The sequence below is a fragment of the Alosa pseudoharengus genome, unplaced genomic scaffold (genome assembly GCF_046254945.1).
Source record: "Alosa pseudoharengus isolate Yale_2024_CS ecotype anadromous, Long Island Sound unplaced genomic scaffold, YU_APseudo_1.1 YU_APseudo_1.1_scf_6, whole genome shotgun sequence".
Lineage (NCBI taxonomy): Eukaryota > Metazoa > Chordata > Actinopteri > Clupeiformes > Clupeidae > Alosa > Alosa pseudoharengus.
Genome location: NW_027468848.1, coordinates 39,660,134 through 39,687,927, shown reverse-complemented (window position 1 = coordinate 39,687,927; position 27,794 = coordinate 39,660,134). Strand labels below are relative to the sequence as shown.

The 27,794-nt window shown below is 40.4% G+C and overlaps 3 protein-coding genes across 4 annotated transcripts in view; 1 reads left to right on the top strand and 2 right to left on the bottom strand.

The window, feature by feature from the left end:
* Nucleotides 1-116: 116 nt before the first annotated feature.
* gramd2b (GRAM domain containing 2B) lies at nt 117-12,510 on the bottom strand. Of its 2 annotated transcripts, XM_076269547.1 has the most exons (15): nt 12,422-12,510; nt 8,408-9,344; nt 7,111-7,230; nt 6,818-6,905; nt 6,611-6,680; nt 6,406-6,509; nt 5,922-6,017; nt 5,749-5,820; nt 4,183-4,263; nt 3,671-3,782; nt 3,088-3,201; nt 2,183-2,279; nt 1,952-2,056; nt 1,636-1,717; nt 117-733 (listed from the first exon to the last, which is right to left on the bottom strand). In XM_076269547.1, the coding sequence occupies exons 2-15, from the start codon at nt 8,527-8,529 to the stop codon at nt 692-694; spliced, it is 1,305 nt and encodes a 434-aa protein (XP_076125662.1). In that variant the 5' UTR covers nt 8,530-9,344; nt 12,422-12,510; the 3' UTR covers nt 117-691. The 2 variants fall into 2 exon arrangements, with proteins under 2 accessions (XP_076125662.1, XP_076125663.1); XM_076269548.1 differs by lacking the exon at nt 4,183-4,263.
* On the top strand, nt 10,289-22,133 carry znf608 (zinc finger protein 608). Its single transcript, XM_076271385.1, has 8 exons — nt 10,289-11,041; nt 12,995-13,142; nt 14,744-14,831; nt 15,048-17,377; nt 17,505-17,556; nt 17,733-18,106; nt 19,160-19,317; nt 20,084-22,133. The coding sequence occupies exons 1-8, from the start codon at nt 10,289-10,291 to the stop codon at nt 20,324-20,326; spliced, it is 4,146 nt and encodes a 1,381-aa protein (XP_076127500.1). The 3' UTR covers nt 20,327-22,133.
* The window catches only part of LOC143105548 (4-galactosyl-N-acetylglucosaminide 3-alpha-L-fucosyltransferase 9-like), a 23,751-nt gene continuing 17,964 nt past the window's right edge, over nt 22,008-27,794 (bottom strand). Inside the window, exon 2 of the mRNA XM_076269549.1 lies at nt 22,008-24,253. Within this exon, the coding sequence (XP_076125664.1) occupies nt 23,129-24,253 (1,125 nt within the window). The 3' untranslated portion in view covers nt 22,008-23,128. The remainder of the gene's footprint in view (nt 24,254-27,794) is intronic.

Below are 27,794 nucleotides of genomic sequence, written 5' to 3'. Positions count from 1 at the left end.
CGGCCGCATTAAAAAAAATGAATATCTGTCCAATATCCGAATATCAAATATCAAACTAACTTCACCTCGGTCCTAATTGACCCAGTACAGAAGGCATCAATAAATTGTGGGGGAGGGTCATGCGTTTTTTCTCAATCACTTTGGAGGGTCATAGAAACTTTTCTTGCTGGCGAGGGAGGGTCACGTCTTTTTTGACTAACGCTCCTAAAACTCCTACGGTTGCCCCTTAAATAAATAACGAACAGTCCCTTAGTGAACATGATTGAGCACCAGGGTTGTCATCTCCATTGTAATGGGTTTGTAATTAAACTTTAGAGTAAAACAAGAATTTCTGGGTTTTTTAAAAACATTTAAAAAGTTTTACCTATTCATTCATTCAGAAAGAAGTATGTTTGTATAACTTGTCACCTACTTACAGTATAGAGAAAAGACAATATGAAAATACATGACCAGTGATATATAGTGTGAAGCCAAAAACACAGACAAAAAACTTGGTATATTTGTTAATTCTTTGGGAATTAATTATACAAATAAATGTCATATACACAAATATCTCTGTCTCTCTCTCTTTCGCTCTGTGTGTGTGTGTGCGTGCGTTCGTGCGTGCGTGCTAGTGTGTGTGGTTACATGTCAACAAAGATCAACAAAGAGTTACACAGTTTGTTAACACAGAGGACATATACAGAAAAAATCACTGTGTCTCCTCCAGCAATCTCTGCAAGTTTCTTTGGAGCTGTTGAAGAGAGGAACAAACCAGTTGTTAGCTGACTTATTATTGTATCATGTCCTGCATTGTGTCATATAGCAGACCTTACCTAATTGTTAAAAGATGAACTACACATATTAACATTAAAATTGGCAATGAGAAACCAGCTGGAACCTGCCACTATCTCCCATTTGCGCGCACTCAAAGATGTGTGCCCAATTAATTGAAGTAGCATGACGTTCAAGATCTGCTGCATAGTGGAGATTGAGAGGACCCCAAACTCATCTTTGCATGTAACATGCTGTTGGTGCATTTTGACATTGTAAACGTTCTAGGGAGAGTGAAAAGCAGTTTAGCTACTTCTATTTTCTGGCTACATTTTGGTGTCCCTTTGGTGCTTGCCATTTCAGAGTCTGCCACAAACGCGACAGGTAGCCATATGCTTTGACACCTTCACGTGAGCGTCAGATTAATCAAATGATAGCATGTCTGAACTGGTTGTACTGGAGATGGACACTTTATGAGAATATAAAAATGAATACATCTACATCTTCACAACAAACATAATATGAATGAGTTCGCTAAACTATTGGTAGGGACAAGTCACCATGGTCTCCATGTAAACCTACACCCATGTGTTGTTTAATTGTGTTTTCCTTTCTTTGAGATACCCTTAAGTCAATATGTATGGTGTAACAGTGAATTCAGACTTAGGTTCATTGGTTTGTTAAGCTGGTGATATGCCCTTTTAGGCAGGAGATCACCTTACTACCTCCATACAACTTCCACTTGTGGATCAGTTACTATAAATGTTTGATTAATGACCTGCCCTGCTGTATTTCAGAGCTCCTGTTTGCAGAACATGTTTATGGATCCTTTTTTAGCAGGCCTTATTTATCCAAGACATACACAGAGCTAGATCCACTTACCTTTTCCAGTTTCAGAATATTCATAGATAACATTGAGTAAACTTCAGCATTATCTTCAAGGTAATCTCTTTTGTAGTCGTTTCTGCAACAGAATGTGATTAACAAAATTAACCTTTCGTGCTGTTCCGATCAGTGAACCAACAAAAAGGGACTGGAAATGGTTTAAAACACAGACTGAACGTTCTTCATTAGCTTTTAAAGGTAGGCTAGTTGTGATAACTGGTCATTTAATTAATTCTTAGAAATAACATATTATTATCTCCAGCACAAATGTCCTGCATGCATATACGTACACCGGAACACACATTGTTCTTACCCATTTTCAGGTGGCTCACTCATGGAGCCCAGAGAGGTCAGTCTTTGCTCCAGTGAAACTATCCTGAAGGCCATGTAGCAAGAGGACAAGACTAAAACACATACTCTATTCATGAAGACATAAAAAAGACAGCGTTAGTAATGAGCCACTATTACTTTTTCAATAAATGACTATCAATGAGAGGACACACATTAACATTGTGAAAGAGGAGTGATGGTGTGGGAAACTCACAAGAACAGATAGACCATGAGAAGCGCGCTGAGGGAGATGGGTCTGAGGGATTTGATGTCGTATGCCAGCTCTGCTGTCTCTGCGGTCTCAGGCACACCTGTGGAGCACAGCACGCTTCACTCAAGCAGTCTGTTGCACTGGCTCTAACAGGCTGTGTTGCTTCAGTTAGGCACAGGTGACCTAGTAATACCTAACAGGATTTGCATGAAAATGATTTGTGCTGCACAATCAACACATCCTAGCCTGGGTGAGCCCAGACAAACCTGTTAGCAAATTTGAATTTCCTCTGCAGGTCAGTCTGGAGACCATCTCATTGTCTGTTCAGTTTACACCTCATTAATTCATTGTTATGGTTATGGTTTGTATATTATGGTTTCTGTTTTTTTTCTTCATTATTGCTATTTGAGATTGCATTGATATTATTGTTATTATTTTTAATTTGCATAATGCAGGTTTAGCAACTTTTTTAAATGGTTCATTTTAACTATTGTAATGTTCATATTCTGTAAGTTGCTTTAGACAAAAGCGTCTGCAAAATTCCATAACCATACCCACTGAAGCTGATTTCCGAATAACCAAAAAGCCAGAAACCAATAGCCAATTATTCTGCATGAGGTGGACTTTATATGCCGACAGACAGAAGATAATGTTAGCAGTGCTGTGAACAACTTGTTTGTGTCACTATTTTGCCAAATGGTTTCCCATAAATCACAAAACCCCTAGGCACACCTGTGCAGAAAGAAAGATGATCCAGTGTGCTAACAAAAGTATGGATAGACTGTAACATTTCAGGTTGATCAGTAATGTTGAAACCAACATATTGTTTAAACTTAAAGCTATGCCATATTTTTACTGTGGTATGTAGCTAAATATCTACGGGATTAATCACAACTGTATGAGAGCACCATTATATGGGGGCGTGTTTCTTGTCTCAGGTGAGTGTTGGAGAGGTTCAGGGACAACAGGCAGCTCTCCTGGTTTAGTCACATTCAGTAATGTCTGGGGAAGCTTTGAGTAGTCTGCAAAGACAAAAGATAAAGAGTGGGGACAGTGTGCAGTGAGTACACCTTCCATCCCATAACAGCTGTTAGTGACAGGAACCCCATGAGTTATTTAGCTTCTTCTCTATGATTCACACATTGATGAGAGGTGCATATAGCAGATGCTTTTATCCAAAGTCACAGAGACTCATTTTTGGGATCGATCCCACACCCACCACCTACCATGTGGTGACACTGCCCAACACCACGCCACACATAACAGGTGATACAGATACCCTGTTCAGACTCATGAGTTATATACTCCAGATTGCTATATGATTGTAACATGTTGTTATTGTTGTTGCTTGGAAGCAATGTATATTAAACATTCATTTCAACGGATAATTGATTTGCACATTTGCATAAATTCAGTTTCATAAAACTGGTTTGCCACAAACAAACAAACAACCATGTCTGTGCTCTTAAAAAAAAGAGTAGGATAACATACCAGCCATCTTCTGAGAGTCTGGAGAGTGTGAGTCCGAGCTGCTGCTGTCCTCCATCTCCTGCCTCCTCTTCCTCACCTTCCCGTCCAGATCAGAGAAGTCCGCACAGAAGTCCTGCCCAGATGGACAACACAGTCAACAACAGTGCTTTTTAGAAATTCAGACAGACTTTGAAACAAGGAGACCAAAGGAGGTGTTCCATTCATAAACACATGTTTAGCATACTTTGCAAGAAGTGTCTTAGGCTTTTTCAAAACTAAAAACTTTTGAAAGTCTGATAGCCAGGCCTAAGAATTCCCAAAAATATTGTACAAAAGGCTTCGACATAAGTTTAAGGGCTCATACAGAGTCACGCCAAAGAGTTCATAAATAATCTGACATTTAGTATGTGACTGCTTAAATGGGCGAGTTTTATCTTCAAAAAGAATAGTTGAGCAGAGAGACTCTGGGTTTAGAGTGCAAGTTGTGACATAACGGAAGAATTAGTCTAGAACGTCAAATGAAGTTCCCTGACCAGAGGCAGGGTAGCAGCAGGTTCCACTCTGAAGCTGCACTCTGCTGAAGACGCCATGGGGCTGTTTCCTGTACTCTTCTCCTGGAAATGAAACAGTCAGCAACAGAGGGAACAGTCCTGGGCCTGAGTGTGCAGTGTGTTTGCTTTGCTTTGGGGAGAGTCTTGTCCACACATTGAGTGGCATCAAACTCTGAACTCTTTGGACAGGTTAAATCATGCTCTAGAAGTAAAGCAACTGCAAAAGCCTGAATGTCATAAACTAAAGGCTTCCCTTTCCCTTTTGTAAAGTCATTTCCTCAGACACATTTGAGCCAGTGCATGAGTATAGTGTGAGCAACACATCTTTATGAAATTATTCTTTAAGAACAAAAAACATTTTGGAGACAAGTCTTTAAAATAAAATAAAACAGCTACAAATTAGGTGGGCAAAAGACCATAAACAGTGTTTCAGAAACAACCCTTCATCAGATTATAATGATTCAACTTTTTCACATTATATATACATGATTTCCTTTTGTAAATGTAAATATAAATCAGGTTTATACAAGACATTTGTGTTCTGCATTTTACCCATCTGGGGGTAGTGTACTACACACCGACAGTGTACACCCAATCAAACACACACACTCAGAGAGAGCAGTGAGCACACTAGGAGCTAGGGATGTAACGGTATGAAAATTTAACCTCACGGTTATAGTGACCAAAATTATCACGGTTTTCGGTATTATCATGGTATTTTTAAAAGTGTGTTTTAAAAATATGTTCAGAAAGCACTGATAGGCCTACACCGTTCACTTTTTCATGTTTAATTGGTTATGTACTCATAGCTTAACTTACCTTACCATGACTTGGAGTTTGCTATTTCTGTTATTTGGACCCAATGAGTGAGACCAAAGTAAGTGTTCAAAATAAAACTTTAGGCTACTGTGTTTTCCTGATAACATGAGTGGAATGGATTTAATGTGGACGCGAACATAAAAAGACGCAGAGTAGCTAAATGATACAGTGCACGTTTTGCGGTGAAAATGTTCCGCCTTTTAAAATCAGGTGTAGCCTAATCCGAATCGCAGTTAAAACAATCAATTAGACAACAGAATCAGTAGGGTACCAGTTTTGTTTCATTGTACCAGGCCTACTGTATGTTAAAAGCAGGCTCGGATGAAGCTGGGAAGGATTAAACACACGGTTTCAACACCGCGGTAATCAACCGTGATAATTATGATATTTCAAAAGAAAATGGTAATTGTTATCGTCAACATTTTTATCGCGGTTAACCATTATACCGGTAATCGTTACATCCCTACTAGGAGCACACATACACACCCGGAGCAGTGGGCAGCCCTTAATCCTGGCGCCCAGGTAGCAGTTGGGAGTTAGGTGCCTTGCTCAAGGGGACCTCATCCATGGATGTGGGAGAACGCTGTTCGATCACTCCCCCCGTCCACATTTTTCCTATAGTCTCGGGATCGAACCGGCCACCTTTCGGTCACAAGGCCGATTCCCTAACCAGTAGCCCACGGATGTCCCACTTTTAGAATTTGAGCTTTGAGAATAATAAATGCTTACCTCCAAATGGTAGCATACAGACATGAGGAACTTGTATGTCGTGTCTCGAGACAAGAAGGAGACAAATACATGCTGAAAAACAATCACAAAGCATTGGAACATTCCAGTAAATATGTCCATAGAATTTGTTTCAAAATAGATATGACAAAAGGAAACGGAGAGACCTCACTTACACGTTCATTTGATGTAGCGATCACAAGTGCATTTGGCACTAATATGGCTGTTTTTGTTTTCTTAATGACAGCTACGGAAAGCACTGGAATCACAATCTAGAAGCAACAAACGGTATTTCATGAGATGAGAAAACCGTCTGAGGAATTATTTGGCAGAACTAGAGTAGGCATCAAGTTTAAGCATGTCCTTCCAAAAGGAATCTGATTGGTATCTGATATCAATAAACAGCAAATCCCACATAAGTATGACTGATTGCTGTAAACGGTTCAGCAAACATTGATGTCTATTTGATATTCCATGAATACACCCAGTGGTTTCGTATTTCACATCACCTTTAAGTCGCCTCTTTACCAGCCTTACATGGAGGCTTCAACATTTGTATTAACAGTCTTACAAAAGGTCTTTAAAAGTCAGGCAGTGGGGAGTTTGCTAACTGTTGCTTGACAATAACGGCCTAGTGCCTGTCTAGCAAGTACACCATACCTTGGTGTCTTTGCCGAACACTTTAGAGTGAAAGCAGATCCAGTTATCGGAGACAAACAGTCTGCCTTGGTAGAGGATGTCTTTCTGTAAAGCACAAGTGTAACCTGAGGACCAGAGACACACAGATCAGCCAACACACTGAACAAGGTCTTGGGGAGAGGGTAAAAAAATGGCAATACTTTGTGTCTCAAAAACAGCAACTTACTTTGCCTCAGCTGCTCATCCTTGCTGACCTCTTTAAAAAGTTTGTGGTACTGGGTGTTTGTTTTGGAAAACTGAAATTGGTTATAAATAAAGACACTCATATTATCCACTGGTGCATAAATTCATTATAAGATCACTAGACGTAATGAATAAAATGAAGATGAGCTTGGCCTTAGGCTTTTTAGTCATTGTGCTTAGAAAGACTGACCTGATTAGACTGAGACTTTTTCCTCTCGAGTTTGGCTTCTGTGTCACTTTGAACTTGTGACAGAAGTGAAGGATCAAATGTTTTTGACCTAATGAAAAGGTTCATGATATCACCCTCAAAACAAATGGGTTTCATTTACAGATGGAGCGAAACAACGATTTGAACTGCACACAGAATAATTAAAAAAACAGGACTGATTTCAAGGTATATTTAATCTTGCGAAAACACCACAGAGTATACAGTTATTTCAAATCCCAATGATCTCGTCTACAATAGATACACAAGTGTCATACCTGATGAGGGCTGGTTTCCGTCTTCTCCTCAATAGCTCAGACTGTGGCTCTATAGATGCACTTCCACTGGCTGGGACGGTTCTGCGCTGTTTTTCCTCTACCCCATTTTCAGTGTCGGAACTGCAGAATGTGGTTTACATCTCCATACATTAGATTTAAACACAAGTGTCCACAATTGTGCTGAACTTACAGACACAGATAGAAAACACTCCAGTCATATTTCAGGAAAACCAAATGTCTGAGTTAAGCTCCATAAAATAATGAAGGGCTCCATGCTTGCCTCTGTAGTTGACAGAACACAGCATTAAACCCGTGGTCTCTCAACTGTCTAATTCACCTTACCAGTATCCCTGTGCACCATTTTTGACAGCAGCTTTGACACACTTGGATATGTTTTGAAAGGCCTGCGAGTTGGGTTGCTGTTCGGTCATGGAGCACGGCTAAGCACAAGTCTGCTGTGCCTCCTGCTAGACTCAGCCTCCACTGAGCACACCTGTCTGGGCATCGTCTCAGGTAACAGCACTCTGATACTGTCATTTGGTGTGGGGGGTTAATTTAACACCCTTCATTGGTTTTCTGAGGTCATGAGGCTCATTTTCATCTTGGGTTTTTGATAATTAAAAACGCTTTAAGATTGGGTTTTGTGGTAATCTAAGAAGGTAAAACTATAAGAGATATATTTAAATATATAATAATATAACAATATATAATAATGATGTGTATTAATAAATGATAGTGAAATAATACAGGATAAATAAGAAAAAGATCATAAATAGATAAATAAGAAAAACATTCAATTTAATTTAAATTTAATATTACTTACAGAGCACCAAAACATTGCATATGTCTCATGGCGCTTTAGTGTTAAAAATCTGTTTTACCTAACGCCAACTTCAGAGAGAATGATAAATTAAAGGTATCACTTTTGAGATTAAAATTGAGTGGAAATCTACAATGGATCTACAATTCACTCAACATAATATGGACACAATTTTTACAAAGTAAATAATTACTGTTCTTGTTTGCCTAACAGGTTCAGAAATACATGACAAAGTCCCCTAAGCAGTGCGGTAAAACAAATACTTACTATTCAAACACTATGCAGAAGCCCCCCCACCCCCCCGATCCAAAACAAAAAAAGAACTATTTCTATGTGTTACTGAACTTGCTTTCTGCATTAATTTGTTGATTAATGATTAAGAAATAACTGTATAGGATTGCACATGCAATTACTATGTGTAGGCTATAGTTTTATTTTTGTTGCATGGAAACAACCACATTTTGGGGGTTAGCTTACCGCAGTGGCACAAAACTACTTCCTGAAGCTGCCTTGCAGGTCGCACACATTGGCCTGGCTCCGGTGTGCTTCCTTCTCTGGTTGGATAAGACACAGTCATCATAGGCAAAGTATTTCTCCATGAGGGCCCACTAAAAGAGACTTCAAAGCTGGCACAGTAGTATGGAGGGCTTGCTGCATCCTGGTCCTCGTCCTCATGACAGTGAAGCCGCACAGTCCTCGGCTCTTCACTGGTTATCAGCTAGTCAGTGATTTACCTCTCGCCTGGGCCAGCCTTCATTTCAGTGCTCTCCTGCTGCGGCTATTCTGATAGGAGAGGGGATCTGAGAGAACATCTCAGGATGGTTCCCTGGAGAAGAACCACGCTGGGAACAAAACCTTATTAAAGGAACGAATACTTGATGGAAGCAAAAGGGTTCCACAATACTAAGCCATCTCTCTCTCTCTCTTTCTCTCTCTCTCTCTCTCCCTCTCTCAACTCTCTTGCTCTGTTGTTTCATCTGATCCTGTTGTGTTTTTACTGTAGGCCTACATCAAAAATCCTGTGAGAATGGTAACAACAGATAAACATTGCATGAAAATATCAAATCTCAAATATCAGGAAAAATAGCCTTGTTCACAATAAATTATTCAAATAATCTGCTCGATCATACCAGACCAGCATCGTCTATTAATGGGACAAATGGGACTCTACCTGCGTGGTTAGGGAATCTGCCTTTGACTAGGATGTGCTTCTCCATGGCACACAGAGTGGAGTGTCCAGCCAGTGAGTGTGTGGGAGTTGAGGGCTGGGTGCTGTGGAGAGCGTAGTGCCCCTCTGCTGGAGAGTGCCGGTAGTGCCACTCTGATGGTTAAATGGATGACTATCGGTGCCAAAGGGAGGGCGAGATAGAAGAGATGTCGTGGAGAGCGCTGTGGTGAGGGCCGAGAGCGCAGGCTGTTGGAGGAGATGACACGGTTATGGAATTGAAGAGTCATTGTGCTGCCCTGCCTTTGTTGTTCTGTTTAAAACCAAGTGGAGCTGGTGGAGGACTACAGAGGGTGATTGTCACATTCATTTGGGGTGTTTCTTTTATTTTAGAGGCATTTTGGATATTTTAGTAGATTTTGCTCAGACAGAGGTGGCAGGTTGTCAGTGATTTCTCATGATATTATCATTATTATCTTTTAATATTATATTATTATCTATATTAGTATTAGTATTATAATATTATTAAAAACATAAACAACAGCAATATATGTAACTATCATACAAGGCCTTTTGGGGCAGAGGGGCTGTCAAATATGCATGCTTTATTGCATATCCAGTTGAAACTATTAGACAGTTTATGTGAGGATTGGTGAGTCTGATTTGAATAATTGCTTCTCTGATCGCCTGATTCTACCCTACATGGAATAGCTTTCTTGTGTAGGCCTATATCTTCTGCACAAGACTAGGCCTACAAAGAAATTAACAATGACAATCACAAGTCATGTCAAAATAATTGTGTTTATTTTCAGAATATATTACAGATTCAAAATAAAATAAATGTCTGGGGGGAAAGGTATATAAAGTTTTTTTTTATTCAAGTTTATATTATGGAGACACCGTTAATATAGATTCTAATATAGATTAAATCATTGTAGTGGGCCTATGCAGTAACACAAGGTGGTAGCCTACTTGATTAACAGATGAAGACATTTAAATATCCCCAAATTATGACTAAATAAACCTTTAGATTGCGCCAGCCTCCCTAAAGGCTTTAGTTCTAGGATAATGATACAGCAAATAGCCGAAAATAGTGTTCCACTTGCCAGGTGCAATTGGACCTCATTAATTCTCGCCCTCCCACTTGATTTAGGATTCATCACCGTTTTTCTGTCAGAAATCCTATCTCGAGAATGTCAGTCATTTCATCAGTTGACGAGAGTATTAAGGCAAACGGAGTCGACACCTACGACAGTGGCGATGACTGGGAGATTGGTCTCGGAAATCTGATTATAAATTTGGATGCTGATCTGGAGAAAGATCAACGCAAATTGGAGATGAATCGCGTTTTGAGCATAAAAAGCAACGTAAAACGGTGTGAGGATTTAGCCTTCAGTTGTGCGACCACAGTATTGGATGGCCTTACGAATCCATCCGCACAGCCGCCTTCTGTAGCCCGGGGAAATGCATGCAAGGAGTCGAAGAAATTTAAAGTGAAAAAGAGCAACTCTTCGAACGTGAAGGATAAAATTCTATCACTTGACACGCTGTACGGAATTCCTAAAGTATGCATCGGTAAACGACAGGAAAGTCAAGGACGCCTCGGAGAGGCTACTGAAATGAATTCGGCAGCGGACCAGGAGAACAGCAAGCTAAACACAAGTGATGTAACCATTTCTTGCGCCAAAGGCAAAGAGGAGAAAAGGGGTAAAAACCATAGCAGGACTTTGAAGAGGGAGAGGGATACTGTCAGGACGAGAAAGGAAAAGCAAGGTGATGCACTGGCCAGCCTTGATTTTAGTGGAGTGCGTGCGTCTGAGAATGACTGCGCTGTCGAAGGTGAGGAGAATCCATGTCACAGTGAAGACAGTGAAATGGGAGACAGCAAAGGGGGAGTGGGCGCTCGGATAATGGGCAGCGCTATTGTTGTGAACAAGATCGAGGAAATTGACGCACCGGCGAGGACACAGAAAACGGTAAGAAGGAGACGGTGGGATATTTTCAAATACTCGTCGGCATTTGTTTATTGTATGTGTAGACAAATTATTTTTTCCATATTTAATGTGTCAAAATGTCAGCTGGTTGTTGGATCTGTGGATACCTCGATGTCGCCATGGAGGTGTGTCAGCTTGAATTACCATGCCATCTATGAAAATACCCCCAATAACAGAGGAAAAGCATCGTGGCGATAGCTTAAGTGGCTGGGTGGAGTAGGCCAGAAACATCCTTACAAAGGTGTCCGAAATTTCCTTTTCTGTCATGTTGTCAAAACACGGTTTTTTAAGGTAGATATCTTTTCAACCAACATGACACTGTAGCCTGTTGGTGATTACAAATATATTTATTTTTTGAAACGTCTGACTCTTTGTGCCTAATATAAATTTGAGATAGGCTATTATGTGGACTCTCTCAGCTTGCATACATTTGATTTAAACCAGATTAAATAATTTTGTGGATGAACGAATACTGTCAGTGCCTCTCTCTCTAAAGTTTACTGAGGCTGTTCATATGAAATGGTCCAAGTAGACATGTTGCATTTATCTTATCTTTGTGCAGTCAAAAACATGGATTGTAGGTCTATTTGCAAGTAGTGCCTAGTGCCTTCCTCCATTGTTAAATAGTACTCCTGACGCTCCTCCAATTGGTGTCTGGCTGTCGTTTCCCTGAGACTGTCCTTCTTTCACAAAGGCATCATTGTGTGGCCTCCTCTGCAGGTTGTTGTCAAACGTTATTTACTGTTTTATTGGTGTGGGGTGATGGCTGGCTAACTCTACCTCCTTGCCCTCATTTATCCAAGGCCTTTTGCTACTCAGATCAGATCCATTCTTATGTTGTTTTACATATTGCACCATCCCTTTCTATCTTTTTTGATTTGTCAAGTAAATGTTTGTTAATGGTACAGCAATGTGTAGGTGATGGCAAAGAGAAAGCAGTGCAACCAAGACAGAGGGATAAAGAGGTGCCAAGAAGCCTCATTTCTTCTGTAGTCTTCTATATCAATATTAACTGAGAATCATCAAATAGCCAATGATCTGACAGTTGTGTGGAAACATTTAGTCAAAGACAAGAGAAAATATGTACTATGTTAACACTAAAACAAATTTAATGAACGACTTAATTGACTTGGAAATGGCTGTTTATTCCTAAGAGTTATTTTCATTGTTTACTTTTAGCTGTTAACAGAGCAGAGAACAAATAGCACTTGATTTGCAACATTATTAGGACTTTGGTTATGCAATGTAATACATCTAAATGTAATTCTTTGTGACAGTGAATATGAATGATGCATCACCACTATCAAGCCCACATGAAATTGCATATCATACCTTACATGATGTGTTGAGTAGAAACACAAAGCCTACATCATACTGGTGGCATTCACTTCCAGTGGCATTTACTAAAAAAGGGAAAATGTCAATGTTATTCAAGTAAAATCATTTTTATAACATATCACCTGTAATTCTATAGAATGCAACAGGCACACATGAGCTATTGAATTATCATGTATGAAGCTAAAGTCTAATTGCTGATGGATGTCATGTCATTGTTTGCCACTTTTTTTGTAATAGTGAATTGGATAGCATCATTACAGGTAAGAATATTATTATCATGTGGTCACATAACACTGATAGAAGTGAGGATGAGAGAAAAAATGAGAAATACTATCGGTCAATATTTTGGTAATGCACTGAAATGTGCTGTAGAAACAGACTCCCCTGACCAGTAGGGTAATTACACTGAAGTAAAGTGGACAGACTCATTTGTTTCAAAAACATCTGGATGACTTTACTTCACCTGGCATGTTCCGTTTGGACTTTTATCCTCTCGAAACCACCTTAACCCTGACATGGTACCAAGTGACTCCTCTGCTGACCTTATTCAGCTGTTTACTTCCCCTTCACTCTGTGCTGTTGCAGGTGCGGACCCGCTCGGTTGGAACCAACACTCAGGAGCCAGGGAAGGCCAGTGATGCAGCACAAATGGGGCCGTGCCAGCCGGGCACCAGTGTCAATCTGGAGGGCATCGTGTGGCATGAAACAGAAGAGGGTGAGTTTCATTTAACTCTCCCTCACTGGAAGCTAGAAACGGAAGTTAGAATGATGAAATGTGACAAACAATGTTTGGTCCTGATTTTTTTGGTAGTCCTGACTCAAAGCCATCAGTCAGTTTATGGTCCAGTGTCAAACATTTCATGACTTACCACTGTCAGCTTTTGGGGTGTACAGATATTCTAGAACCTCTCTGTGGGAAATGCAGTAATATTACATGGCTAGTGAGGGGTGTCCCGGCTCTGTGTAGTGATATAGTCAGGTTGCTGAATGTCTCCAAAGTGCAGGATGGGGTATGTCCATCAATGACTTCCCAAGCAGGAAAGTATTTCAGTTAAATTCAATTTACTGAATAGAGCTCTGTATAGTATCATAGCATAACACGTACTGCTGTTACAAGTCTTTTTTTAACTTAATGATAGTTCTTCATTATCAATTAAATTGACCATGTCTTGCAGATCTGAATGCACTTTGTTCTCTCAGAAGAAACATGTACTCTGCATACAGTTGAGGCCCAAATCCAGTAGTTGTGTGGCAAACCTCAATGATAACCATGTAGGCATCTGAAGGCCTTTAGATGGCTGGCATTGCAAAATGATGCTGTCCATGGTCCTGATCCCAGCTCCACTCTTATGGATTCATAGTTTTTCATGCTCTTATGTATAAATGCAATGTGACACTCGTGCTAGTGGGGTTGGTAAAGGATATCCCCATAGCTGTAATTGCCTTCGGCCTACGTAGCTACAGCTGAATTACAGCCGTGGAAATATCCGTTACCAACCCCACTCCCACTCGTGTCATATTGCTTAATTAAATCACAGCAAGATGCCTGCCACAACAGTTTATAGCCAAAGACAGTGATGAGACTAAAACACCTGTGTGTTTACAAATGTGTAAAAATGTGGCTGGTTATGGTCTTTAGAGCAAAATATATTTTTTATGAATTTTCCATTGCCTGGTAGGCTACGGCAGTTCAGTTTTTATGGCTGTAAATCTGGTTTTGTAATGGAACATTTTTAAATTAGTGTAGTTTCAGCTACTCTGAACTGTTTTGTTGTATGAGTACCCCTACATGTATACAATTAATAATGCTGTGAAAGTGAAGCAATACTTTGGAAAGAACATTTATTAGTCTTGTTGTAGCTATCAAGGGATCCCCCACTCTGCTATTTCAGGGAAGCACAGACACTGGATACATATTAATTAAGCACATGGTAATTTCTAACCACCATTTTATTACTCACCCCACACATACACAGAGGAAACCTATCACAGAGGAAAGCCTAGATTTGGGACTATGATACAAACAGTCTGCCAACAATCCATTTGTCTTTTACAATTTAAACTTAAATTTGAAATATCCCAAGAATTGTTGCCATGGTGTAATGTGACACAACTAATGGCTGTACAGCATGGTATCACTTCAATTTCTGCCATCAACATGTTGCTTTTTTTTACAGCCAGTTGTATATCATATTGATGATTGTAATATGTATATATAAGGCTTTTTGTAAATACTTCTGTTCTATAGAATTGTGTGCATCTAAATGGTCATGCTGGAAGATCACTGTACCTAATAAATAAATGTTTCAATTATAGGTGTACTTGTAGTTAACGTTACATGGAGGAAGAGGACATATGTAGGAACCCTCCTGGACTGTACGAAACATGACTGGGCACCACCAAGGTAAATCATTTTGTTGTGTGAATAACTGCATCTGGCATTGATGACAGTCAACAGAAAACCTTGACTGTTCACTCACTGCAACTGCTACTGTCTGGACTTGAATAAACAAGAGCCGACTATTCAGCAACCTGCAAGCTGCACAGTAAATACAAAAGGAAATATGTGTTGTTTTGTCAATAAAATACTATCACAATGTCGGCCTGCTTTCATTTTTAGATTCTGTGACTCACCAACCACTGATGCTGAGACACAAGGAGGACGTGGCCGCAGCAAGCGCATGCGACTGGCTATTCCAGAGCAGGCCATCGTAGAGCCGGTGCTTCCTAAAGTCCGAGCACTGCCCCACAAGAGACGCGGGGTTGGAATGAGCAGCAAAGGACGCAGAGGCAGCTTGAACCTGCTGAGCAACTGCAGGACACCTCCCTACTACACTGAGGAAGAGCTCAAGACTAGTCCACTGTCACAAGGTAAGAGGAAAATCAAAGCTCCCGCTGACCTGGATCTGACATTAGTCACTGAGGACATTAAGAATGGGAACGGGAAACGGATACGAGCCAAATCCCGAAGCGCACCATCCACACCGCAGGGGAAGTCTGATCCAGTATTCCTTGATCAAGCGTGTCCCTCACCGATGCTGATTGACTGCCCGCACCCAAACTGCAACAAGAAGTACAAGCACATCAATGGCTTGCGGTACCATCAGTCACACGCGCACTTAGACACAGACAGGAAGCAGGAGTTTGAGGTGGAGAACGAAGAGCGGCTCACGGATGAGGAGGAGGGGGGCCCCGTGAGAGGCCTGGCTTTCAGCTGCACTGAGGCCACCACCTCTTCCTCGAAGAAAGCAAACTCGCCACCCAAGCTTGGAGCGCTGGGCCCCTCGAAGGGCAGAAAGATGATGCTGAATAACGAGCCGGGCCTCATAATGGCCTCTAAATCACGAAGGCATGCAGTGACCAAAGAAGGCCCCGCAGATGACTTGAGCAACCTACCAATCATCTCGAACATGACAGTGGTTTTAGAGAATTGTCTCATTGCAGATCGCAGCTCCTCAGTCGAAATGCCAAAGCTGGAGGCGGAGGATGTGATTGACAAGCGTGAGGTAGATGACCTGAGTAAAAAAGAAATGGGCAAAGCTGAGAAATGCTCATCAAAGGCTAGGGCTGGGAGGTTTATCGTGACGCCTCCCGCTCCACCAAAGCTTATTGCCATTCCTACAACAACGTTCTCTGCAAACAGCGCTGAGGCCAGCTGTCACCATTCATCGCCCACTGTGGCTCTAACAAAAGCCAAGAGCCTCTCTCTAAAACCCATCAAACCAAAACTGGACATGATTTTGCAGCCTAATTTGCCAAGTTTGACCCTGCTGGCCACATGCAAAGAAGGCAAAAGAAAAGATAAACAAAGACTGAAAGACAGACATTGTAAGGACATCAGGAGTACAAAGTCTGAACATGTACATGTAAAGATGGAGGACTCAAAAGGCATTGGAAAAGACTTTTCTATCAGCCTCCTGAAGGAACATCTGAGTAAGCAGGAGGTCTCCAATGGTCCAAATGAAACTCAGGAGAGCCGAATGGCAAGCATAAGAGCAGAGGCAGACAAAGTGTACACCTTCACTGACAATGCCCCCAGTCCCTCCATTGGAGGTTGCTCTAGACTTGACTCCAGTACTCTGGCCAATGGGGAGGGGCCCACCAGTAAGACCAACAGCCCAGCGTACTCAGACATCTCAGATGCAGCAGATGATGGTGGTTCAGATGGCCGCTTAAACACAAAGTTGAAGGTAAATGCTGCTACAGAGCCAAACCCTGGCCACAGTGCAAATGCCAGGATTGTCCCTGGTGCACTGAAGGAAGCCCAGTCCTCCCCCCTATATCATGGTTATGACTCCTACTGTCTTCAGGGGTTTGTGCACGCGGGGCAGGCCAACCCCTCCACATTTCCTAAGGTCTCTGCAGCATACGACGGAAAAACAAAGAAGGACGATTTGAAGGAGGTTGCAGAGGAATTTAAAATCACAGACTCAGCCGACACTAAGAAAAAGGACATATGCCCCTCTGGCACCCAGTCACAGCTTCAGATGGCCATCACTGACACACAGACTGCACTAGCTCAGTCGCTATACTATGGACAGTATTCTCGAAGTATCAAAGTGGATCAAAAGCTGCTAACTCTGTCAGCCGGTTCCCACGGTAGAGCGCCTATGGAGGCCGGGTCTGAGGACATGCAACAGAACAAACAGAAGGGCCCGCAAGCTGTGCGGGAGCTGGAGCTCAGAGAACAGCAGAGAGAGGATGTGAGAGAGGTGCCATTAACGGGTGTGATATCTAAAGGTGTCAACACAGTCAAAAGCAGTGGCAGCAAGGTTGGCCACCCTTACCTAGAGCTGGAGAAGCAGCAGGTTAAATCTGCCCTCATCACAATGATGAAAGACCAGAGGCTAGAGCCTGAGGAGCTCAGATCTGGCAAAGAGTTGACTGAGCAGATCCCAGTGGACTCAAATGTGTCACATGTTAATGTAAGTGGCCATAATGTGTTCTCTAGTTGATGCTGACATTCATGGCAATGCTGAGATATATGAAGAATATAATTAATATGGTGAGGAGAATCTACCATGCTAAAATGTTTGAAATCATAAGCACCAATATTTTTGTCATGTAATCTTATCAGTCCCATTGCTGATTCATAACTGTTTTTATATTGGATTTTGCACACATGTGATGTAAGCATCTTTAGAAAAATCATCGCCAATAATGGATGATTAGTGTCCTGGTCACACTTGATAAACACATGAAATGTGTCATATACACCAACCACAAAGAAGGAAATGAGTATACCCTACGTTTGATAGTAGTCTTTCCTCCTGATGTAGGATTGTGAGTCTCTCTGCTGGGCCAGGCCCTACCATGCCAAATATGCCACTCTGCTGAATCAGGAGATCAGCAAGGGCTGTGCAGAGCTCCATTCAGACAAGGCTAAAGATCTGGACGCGCCTCTGGAGTCAGGCAGTAAGATGGGAGCGGAATTGTTAAACAAGAGGCCAGAGGCTCTTGGGAATGACCAGGACGACGCTGAGAAAACTGATGATCAAGACGCGTCGGGGGAAGTGACCGAGGAGTTGAAGAGTACGACTCTGGGATCTGAGGCCTCTGCTTTGAGCCCGCAGCAATCATACGTCCAGTACCAGCACTCCTACCCTTACCTGCACCTGTGTGATCCCAGTAACCATGCCTACAGGGTCATGTCTCCAGCACTAGTATCAAGCTACGCAGGTAAGACCATGTATGTCAATGTGGTAGCACAAGATTGATATCGACTTTGAAATTGAATTAAAAAATCTTAACTGCATGATTTTAAAGGTCTAAAATGTGTAAAGTTAAGTCAAGACAACCATAAACACTGAATATGTTCTAATAGCATTATATTTTAAATTGAATTTAACATTTATTTATTAAAGGAACACGCCAACATTATTATTATTCACCATCTCCCCCAGAGTTAGTGAAGATGATATATACCCTTCTCGTCTCTATTACATGGGTGCGTCAGACTGAGTTACTGCACGCATAGAGATGAGAAAGGTATGTGTCATCTTATCCAACTCTGGCGGAGACAGTGAATAAGCTAATTTCCCAAAATGTTGGTGTGTTCCTTTAAGGTTAGTACATCTGTGACTTGTGTGTCTGAGAGGGTTATTTATAGGGGCTCGAACATGTCTACATATTCCATATGGCCAATTAGTAGATTTGTTTGGGGTCCTGTAGGAACAAATCTCTCAGTGAGCTTTGTATGGTCTTTGTTGCTTTCAAACATTTGGGAGGAAGAAATTGTGTGGTAACTCATTGCTTTCATGTTGGATTTTGATGGTGCGTTCAACAAAAAGTTATTTTGTGCACATCCCTCCTTCTGGCAGGTGCAGGACAAAAAAAGATTTTGATGGTGCACCATCAACACGTTCCTTTCTGCACTCAGTTGTGTGGATTTAAGTTGATATATGATGCAGATAAATATGATAAACATGATATAACAGTCGGGCTGGCATCCTGACTCATTTTTGTGATAAATCCAATGCAGACAATGTATTCTGGGGCAAACAATCCATGTGTCTTAGTGTTATGGCAAAAGCAACCTATGAAGCAATTTATGTTTGACATGCCTGGTCAGGTGATGCTAATTAGCTGGGGATACCACAGTCCACCTACAGTATGTCAGTGTTTTGTTGGCCATAATACAATAATGTAACCATCCCGTTGACCTAATGTATTAGAATGAAGTTGGGCGAGTAGATGGTTATTTTCAGCATCTGTGTGTGTCTCCTCCAATAGGTTTTCACTACCCTCTCTATGGGAAGACTGCGGGCAGAGAGGAGGCCGATTTATCACAGTCTAATAACAGCAGCATGAACAGCAAGCCTCCCAGTGACTCAACCACCCTGGAGCTGCGTCAGCATCATAACATGCCATACCATGGCAAATCCCCTGTGGTATGTGTCACCATTGTCCAGGTGATTTCCCTGAATTTAAATAGAGAGGTGTCCATTTCAAGTTCAAATCGAGGGATCTACATAAAATTCCAGTTTGTAGATATACAGTATGTATACTCTAGCAAACATAATTATAAAACAGTGAGACCAATTCTAATATATTTTTCAATCTTAAGAAATTCAGTGTTTTAGTTGCTGTTTAAATTAAATGTATTTGCCTCTTTACGATAATTTTAACTTCTTCCTACTATCTTTGAGAAGTGATTTTGGGTTGGGTATTGGGTAAGAATACCATTAGTTTCCAATGGACCAGACCAGTTAACTTCCCCAATGATAAGCAGACATGTATTATTTCTGTTGACTTCCTGATATCATTGTCAGTTTTGTTGATAATTGATTTCCTTGATTACCATTGATTCATTTTGCCAACTGGGTGCATGTGGGCAGTGTACTGTACTCCCACTGCACACAGCTACCAGTCGTGTGCTACTCCACACATAATCACTCTACCAGTGGGACTGATGACAGCAGAGGTGAAAGTTCTCTGCAGCTTCCTTGGGTCCTGATTAGTCCTGGGAAACAGACAGCGGCCTTATGCTGAAAGTTAAGAAATGATTGCATATGCCATACAGTCACAGTTATTTGAATACACTTGATATTTTACCTTTGCATATTTCCTCAGCATCACATGCTTAGAATGGAGTCTCAAGGCATATGGTTTGTTTCTCTCTCTTGTTCATGTGCGTTGTGTTTGTCCCACGTGCAGCCTGGTGAGAGGGGATCTCCTGAGCGTGAGCGGGACCTGGAGCAGGAGAGGGAGCCGGTCCCTTACTCTCAGCATCTCCACACCCACCATCACACTCACCTGGGCATGGGCTACACTCTAATGCCTGGCCAGTATGATCCGTATCCAGGTATACAACAACATCAGTGGAACTCTTTACCATCAAAAACAATTAGAACCACCAACAGTAGTCCTCTGGGTCCAAGCATTTTAAAAGGAGTGTGACGATAACAGAATATGTAATGATTTGATAGATTTAACAGGTAAAAAGACACCTGGAATATAGAAAATATTAGCAAACAGAGCCAAGTAAAAGTATACCACTGTTCATTATAAGCATATGCAAATAAGCAGAATAGGTTACAATGGAGAGTTTGCTACTGCTTTGGCAACATTGTAACACTTACAGTCATGCCAATAAAGCTCATTGAATTTAATTGAATTGAGTTGCCACCAGACAAGTTATCATGGCTTTGAACCCATTCGTACTTCCCACCTATACGTAGACCTACTTTCAGTCAGAACCACTTTGTCAAGAAGGTTGATTGCTATTGGTAATGCATAATGTTTCATTTGTCGGTATGGCTCTGTTCTGGGAGGAGGCAGGCTACAGCAGCTTAAAAAGCCCTGAATGATGTCTACCAATATAAGAGCGAGTGATCAGCTGATCAATCAGCTGTGTAGTCAGCTGAGCAGTTAGCCAAGTTGGTGGGCGTGACTCCGTGGCCTGCCTGAACTAACGCTATGCTCTATTTTTTAAGAAAATGCTTCAGGTTTGTTGAAATTGCATGTGAAGTCAAGTTTCATAAAGATATTTAGCCTAACGATCTGTCTTGTCCTCTTAGGGTTAAGTCCCACAGCTGTGGTCTCCAGTCAAAAGAAACATAATTCATCCAATGGTATGTCTCACACTGATGGTGAATGATGTCATTAACATTTCAAAGCATGGTGAAATCATTGTAAATTTAAAAATACATTTCATTATGAATATGTTAATATATCATGTATCCTCTATACACATTGTCTTTTTAACATTGTCTGTTCTCTTTCCTTGCAGAGAGTGATGGAAAAATGTGAATCAGTGAATGGTGTAACTGGCTCACATTAGGATGTAACGATTCAAAGACATCAATTCCATGGTGTTATTCATTGCCTCGATGGGAGGCAGAAACCAATTTCATTTCTTGTTAATGAAAACAAGATTACAATGCAGTGCTATTTCAATATTGGTGGCAGTACAGTATGTTAATCAATATACTAATTTTGACATGGACTTGGTGAGAAGGCTTTGTAACATATCTGCTTCGGATGCCTGCCATATTAAACTAACACATGAAACCATATTGTCATAGAATCCACCACAAATTGCTGTATTGAGCTGTTTGTACGTATTGTTATGTGAGCGCAATATTGAATGTATTTAATATCATCTTATCCACTGTGTGCTTAGTGAGAGTTATAGTGATGGGCTGAAGTGACTGAGAAGTCAACTCTCCTGAATTGCTCAATTGCATTTGTACTAAAAGAGACTGCAGTCACTTGTCTGTTGTGTTTTTGTCAAATAAGAGCAAGTCTACTTGCCTTCCCAGTGCCATAGATCTGTGCTGTGCATCCTTTAATAGCAGAATGTTGCAAGCTTAAACTTTTTTTAATCAGAGTACGATACGGTAGTGGACACCATGTCACTTGCATATCAGTATTCCTTTTGGTTACTTGAATAGTGCTGCAGACAAAAAATGTTTACAAGTGCAACTTCCCTGAAGCAACACTTATTGATGTAGCCTGGTCAGTTCTACCTGTTGTTATTTTATAAATGTCAGCTATACAGTAAAATGTCTGTTGATTTTTATACTCTACTTGGCTTATGAAGTCTGGCAATTCAAATAAAAGCAACAACAATTTCCCCTTTTTCCCTATGTCATTTAATGACTGTTCTTGAATCAATGTATTGTTTATGGTGCACTATCACCATGCAACATGGCCTCAATACACTTTACACAAACAAATTAACATAATGGGGGGGGGGGGGGGGGTGAAAACAAACAAAACAAAAACATGATGCCTGATGGAGCGGTGAGACTCGCCAGCGTACCCGTAACTTGGCACAGACATTACAAACAAGACATTATAAACATGTTTACAAATAATAGTACAAAATAAAAGGGATGATGTAAGACTAATCATAACAACACACACACACACAAGAAAACTTTGTTATTTAATGTTTAAGAGAATCTAGGCGCAGAACTTGAACACCTTTCATGTGCGTATGTATCTAGGGCTTTGCTTTGGTCCCCACTGTGCAGTGTGGGACAACCTGAGCTTAGCCTACTGTGGATGACCTCATAGGCTAGTAAATGCTCCAAAAGACGTATGTTTTCCAATAATCATCTTCAAGCATCTTAATCTGTCTTATACTGTCTTAAGTTGTCAATTTAATGAATACTCTGACAATGTTACTAATAGTGCCTGCATTTTTGTCCATTAAAACAGGACTGTTATGGTTTCATCAATCAAGTCATAAATCTGAGGAGGAGGAGGAAACCATTTGTATAGCGTACTTGCTTATACGTCACATGCTAAAATGAACATTTACCCTATTCCATTTGGTCACTCAATAATGTGACTAAATGTGACCGTATGAATTCGCTGCTCTCTCATTTTCAATTAATAGAACGGTCACGTCAGAGTGACTTCTAGCTGTAAACTTACTGTTGTGTAACAGCATTTAAAGCAATAACTGAAGAGATGTACAGGTGACCAGCATTTGAAGGAATCCCAATGATGTATGATGAGTCTTTACAGAGAGCAAACTAACTAAAGCCCATACTAGAGGGAGATATGAAGAAACACTTTTATGATTTGTACTTCATATTATATCATCTTAACTTTTTGCATTAAATACATTCAGGTCATGTAAAATTGAAGCTGGAGAGGACTCTGAAAGACTAAAAGACAAAAATCAAAGTTTCGTCCTTTAACTGTTTTTTTATGCATCTGCTAAGAGCTTTTAGAGATCTTACCATCTCATTTCCACTGGTGCCCAGCAATATTGTTATGGAACCACCAGAACAGATCATGGACCACATTATAGGTGTTGTCTTCAGCAATATGGGCACAGGCAGTGCAGATGGGCTGTGTAAATTCATTGTGTGTTGTTAGAAGATGAGGTGTAGCTCTGAAGTATTTCCTCCATGCAAAGTAACGCATATACATGTATTCATTCTGATTCAACTGATGCAGGTACTCAGCCAAAGCTTTTGGATTAGGGAAGTCATCCACATGGATGAACGAGTCTGCGGGAATAAACTGTTCACAGTTCTCCCTGGACGCACCTAAAACTACTGGCACAGTCCCACTGACCATTGGTCCATTTAACTTTTCTGTGATGTAGTCCTCATGAATAGAGTTCTCAAAGGCCAGGTAAAATTTGCAGCTAGCAATGGTAGAGTAATAGTCTTCATACCTTAGAAAAGTTGCCCCTGAGACAGCTCGACCATATACTTTCACATCAATATGCTTCTTTAGTTCCTGGTAATAGTTCAGTCGGGTTGATGCACCGGTCCCTGGAATGCTATTGCTTGCAATCCAGCAAACAATTTGTTTTTTCTGCGGAAGCACAAATTGTTCCTGACTTCTCACAATGCTCAGTTCATAGCGAGAAGTAATGTCTAAGTCTCGTCTGTAGGTCAAAGTGAGATTGAACAATCCTTCCAATCCAGCTTTTCTGGCAGTGTTGGTTGGAGATTCAACATTGTACCAGATCCACTTTTGGAATGCTGGTCGTGGATCCTTAGGAAGATTGTTGAGATCCCATGCGATGGTCTTATGATAGAAGACAACTCCATCTGCAGCACGGTACAGGGAGCGATCATCTGTGAGAACGCAGCTGTCTATGTTGAAATAGGTCTTGCAGTCTTTGAAGTCAAATTTGACACCCTGCGGCCACAACCAGATCAAAAGAATGGGTTTCTCTGGCTTTGCCACAGTCACATTAGGATTAGAATTATAATTATAATAAGTTGGACAGACTGTGGATGACTGATTGCCAGTGGAGTATAAAAACAGCAGCAAAGTTATCAGTCCACAAGCAGCAAAAACGATGTAGAAAAGCACTTTCTTGACGTCAGTGGTCGTAGAAGTCATTGCCAACTGTAGGGCCAAATGCAAAAAACATAGAATAAATCATTCGCACAAAATGCTGAAGTCAGGTAAAACTAAATTCAAGCTGGAGAAATATAGTATATAAATATAGTACATAAACAAGAGAGGCTATAAGGAAAGCTAAACAAATCAGTAAACACATTATACATTGGCTCATTATACCATTTTTAAGTTCTTCCCATGAAACACTTAAATCTTTAAAGATTGTATACTGCTCAGCCCCATGTCACTCAGGTCTCCTCCTTACTCCTCACAGCCCTCCACTTTTAGCTCAGGCTGATGCCACCTATTAGCCCTTGTCAAGTTCCACCTTTCACCCATTTATCTAAATTTTCTGTTTTTATCTGTTTATTTTATTTTAGTTCATTTTACTTCTATTATTTTATTTTTGTACATGTGTCTTCCATTTGTATTATGACCTTTACCACATTTTGTTTTCATTTGGTTTGTTTATCTATTTTACAGTTTTTCACAATTGCTAAAACACTAAACTCCATTCTCTGAACCAAATTCTCAGTTGCCTGAACACATTTCTTGAATCGATTCCCCTTTTGGCAAAACCTTTTTTTGGTAACCACAAGTGGCAAAAGGTAAACACAAAGAAACACGCATTAAACACAACAACTCAAAATTGATCACACTTTTCAAATGATTTGACACAACCAATATTTTAGAGTGTAAACATGTTGCTGAACAGTGCAGGTTCATATCAACAATGAACAGAATCAGTGAGGCATTCAGAGTACATTGTAGGCTGTAGACTGCAATCTACTTCTCATTTACAGTATTGAAATGCCTGTCTTTTCCGGTATACAGTTTTTCACAATTTGAAACCTTTCACCCTTTTCTCAAAACTGCACACAAACCCACATTCTAAATACTTTATGTTTACTGGATTTAATCTTGAGTGAATGTTGAAACCGATTCAAGAAATGTGTTCAAGCAACTAAGAGTTTGGTTGAGAGAATGGAGTTTAGTGTTTTAGCCATTGTGGAAAAACTGTAACGTATAGCATTTGTGCTTTGTTTGTGTTGACCTTTGCCATTGGTTATTATTATGCATCACATGTGCATCACAATGCAAAATGTGTTTTATTGCATGAGAATGTCTTTAGAGTTTTGCAAAAAGAGTCTGAGATCTGCAAATTGTGTTTCATATGTGAAAACCGTTTAAGGTTTTGCCAAAAAGGTGATCGAGAAATAGGTTCAGGCAACTGAGAATTTGGTTCAGAGAATGGAGTTTAGTGTTTTAGAAATTGTGAAAAACTGTAATAGTTTTTTATGAGATGTCAACATCATGGCTAAGTCAAGGTCCCTAGAAAAAAAAACATAATAATATCAACATGATAAACATACATCAACAAAAAACATGGGTAACACTTTATAATAAGATGCCATAATAATAGCAAACTAGTCATTACCTAACCCTTTGTTAAAATTTGTAAATTGTTACTGAAATATCTATTTGGCAAATTAATAGTTTTCTGTCTATTGCCCCCACAATCCAAACACCCACCACCCCCAACACTCACACATATGGCAAGCCTAATGTGAACATTTATTCTGATATCTTGATATCAGACATAATTGTCATGTACATGTAAGTTAACTAGTGAGCCATGTTTATGTGAACTAGTTAACTAGTGAGGGCCAAGATATGCACACTAGTTAACTAGTGGGAGCCAAAATGCTCACTAGTTAACTAGTGAACACATTTTTGGCTTCACTAGTTAACTAGTGAGAGGCAGATATGTCCACTAGTTAACTAGTGAGGTCAAAAATGCATACTAGATAGCTAGATGAAGGCTTTTGGGCCAAACTAGTTAACTAGTGACAGCAAAAAATGTGCACAAGTTTACTAGTGAAGGCATAACTCCTCACTAGTTAACTAGTTGGAGTAGGTCAATGTCACTAGTTAACTTGTGAACCATAAATGGCTTACTAGCTAGCTAGGTGATGGCAGCAGGCTCACTAGTTAACTAGTTGATGCATCCTTTGTCCAAACTAGTGAGATCATAAATGTATACTAGTAAACTAGTTGAAGACAAAATTCATACTAGTCAACTAGTGGCGCAGAATTCAAATTAGGAGGCGGTGAATTCTGGAAATTGAGGCTTTTTATTGGCTCCCTATGTCCAAATAGAACATGACAACCAATCACAGCACAGAATTACACGAAATCCCACCCACAACATTTGCATGTGGCACACAAGTTAACATGCTGGCCAAAGGAACTTTAGCTAGTAAACTAGTGGCTTCAGTGTGACACTTACAGTACACAGAGCCGGACAGTAACAGAGTACATTTACTTGAGTACAGTACTTGAGTACAATTTTGAGGGATCTGTACTTTACTCGAGTATCATTTTTGGGGAGTACTCATGACTTTACTCAAGTACATTTGAGAGGCAAATATTGTACTCTTTACTCCACTACATTTCTATCCATAACCGTGAGTACCCGTTACTTCTTCTAAAAAAAAAGTTAAAAAGAAAAATCTCAGAAACCCTCAATTTGTTGTTTCCCTCTCAAACGTGATTGGATTGTGCAGGCACCACTGATTGGGACAGCCTTTCAGCAATCACCTTCAGCTTTCCGCCAAAGTCAACTCCGTGGTCAGATTTAGATAAGAGATGAAACCATGGATGAAACAATGGATGAATACGCAGCAGGTCCATCCCGGGAATGTGCCAACCCGTGGCCCCACCTCGCCAGACTATTTCAATTTTCTGAACAAGTTAATTACAAAATAGTATTTTGTATTTGAAATACGTATTTTAAATACATGTATTAGAAATACTGCCCATCCTGGGCAACATGGTAAAAAGATGAAAATTACTTGATTTTACTTTCAATTCCTTTTACATTCTCCAAGGTATTAACATTAATATTTTTCATAAATCCATGTAGGACGTTTCTGTACATAAATGTAAGCACTGTGGCAGTAGTAATGCAATATTTAGAAAATGTAGGCTAACTCTTGATACTCAAGTAGGCTACTTTTAAAAACAAGTAGGCTACTTCAGTACTTTTACTTAAGTAGACATCTGAGTGTTGTACTTTTACTTGTACTTGAGTAAAATTTAGCAAAGGGTATCTGTACTTTTACTCAAGTAATGAAGCTGTGTACTCTGTCCGCCTCTGCACTTACATGTAAACTAGTGAAGGCAAAACTGCTCACTAGTTAACTAGTGAAGACACAAATGCCCACTGGTTAACTAGTGAGGTCTAAAAAGTGTCACTAGCTTACTAGTGTGCACCAAAACACCCACTAGTGAACTAGTGATGGCAATTTCTATTTCACTAGTTAACTAGTGAGGTGCAAAAAGTGTCACTAGTTTACTAGTGTGCCCATAGGCGGAGTTTGACATTCGAGCCAGGGGGGCAGACAAAAAATAAATAAATAAATGTAGCAGCTGAGACCTGGCCTACCACTTGGGGAACACATCATGAGCACATATGGAGAAAACAAACATGCTAAATAATGATAGTGTAACAGGACAAGGTCCACGCCCCTTGTCTAGGTCAGGA

Excerpts from the sequence above, each read along its gene's own strand:
- znf608 (XM_076271385.1), top strand. The coding sequence starts at position 10,289 with ATGTCAGTCATTTCATCAGTTGACGAGAGTATTAAGGCAAACGGAGTC. Across the intron at positions 13,143-14,743 it reads GTGGCATGAAACAGAAGAGG|GTGTACTTGTAGTTAACGTT; the intron begins GTGAGTTTCATT and ends TTTCAATTATAG. Across the intron at positions 14,832-15,047 it reads CATGACTGGGCACCACCAAG|ATTCTGTGACTCACCAACCA; the intron begins GTAAATCATTTT and ends TTTCATTTTTAG.
- gramd2b (XM_076269547.1), bottom strand. The coding sequence starts at position 8,529 with ATGGAGAAATACTTTGCCTATGATGACTGTGTCTTATCCAACCAGAGA. Across the intron at positions 2,057-2,182 it reads CTCATGGTCTATCTGTTCTT|AGTATGTGTTTTAGTCTTGT; the intron begins GTGAGTTTCCCA and ends CTTCATGAATAG. Across the intron at positions 734-1,635 it reads ATATTCTGAAACTGGAAAAG|CTCCAAAGAAACTTGCAGAG; the intron begins GTAAGTGGATCT and ends TCTCTTCAACAG.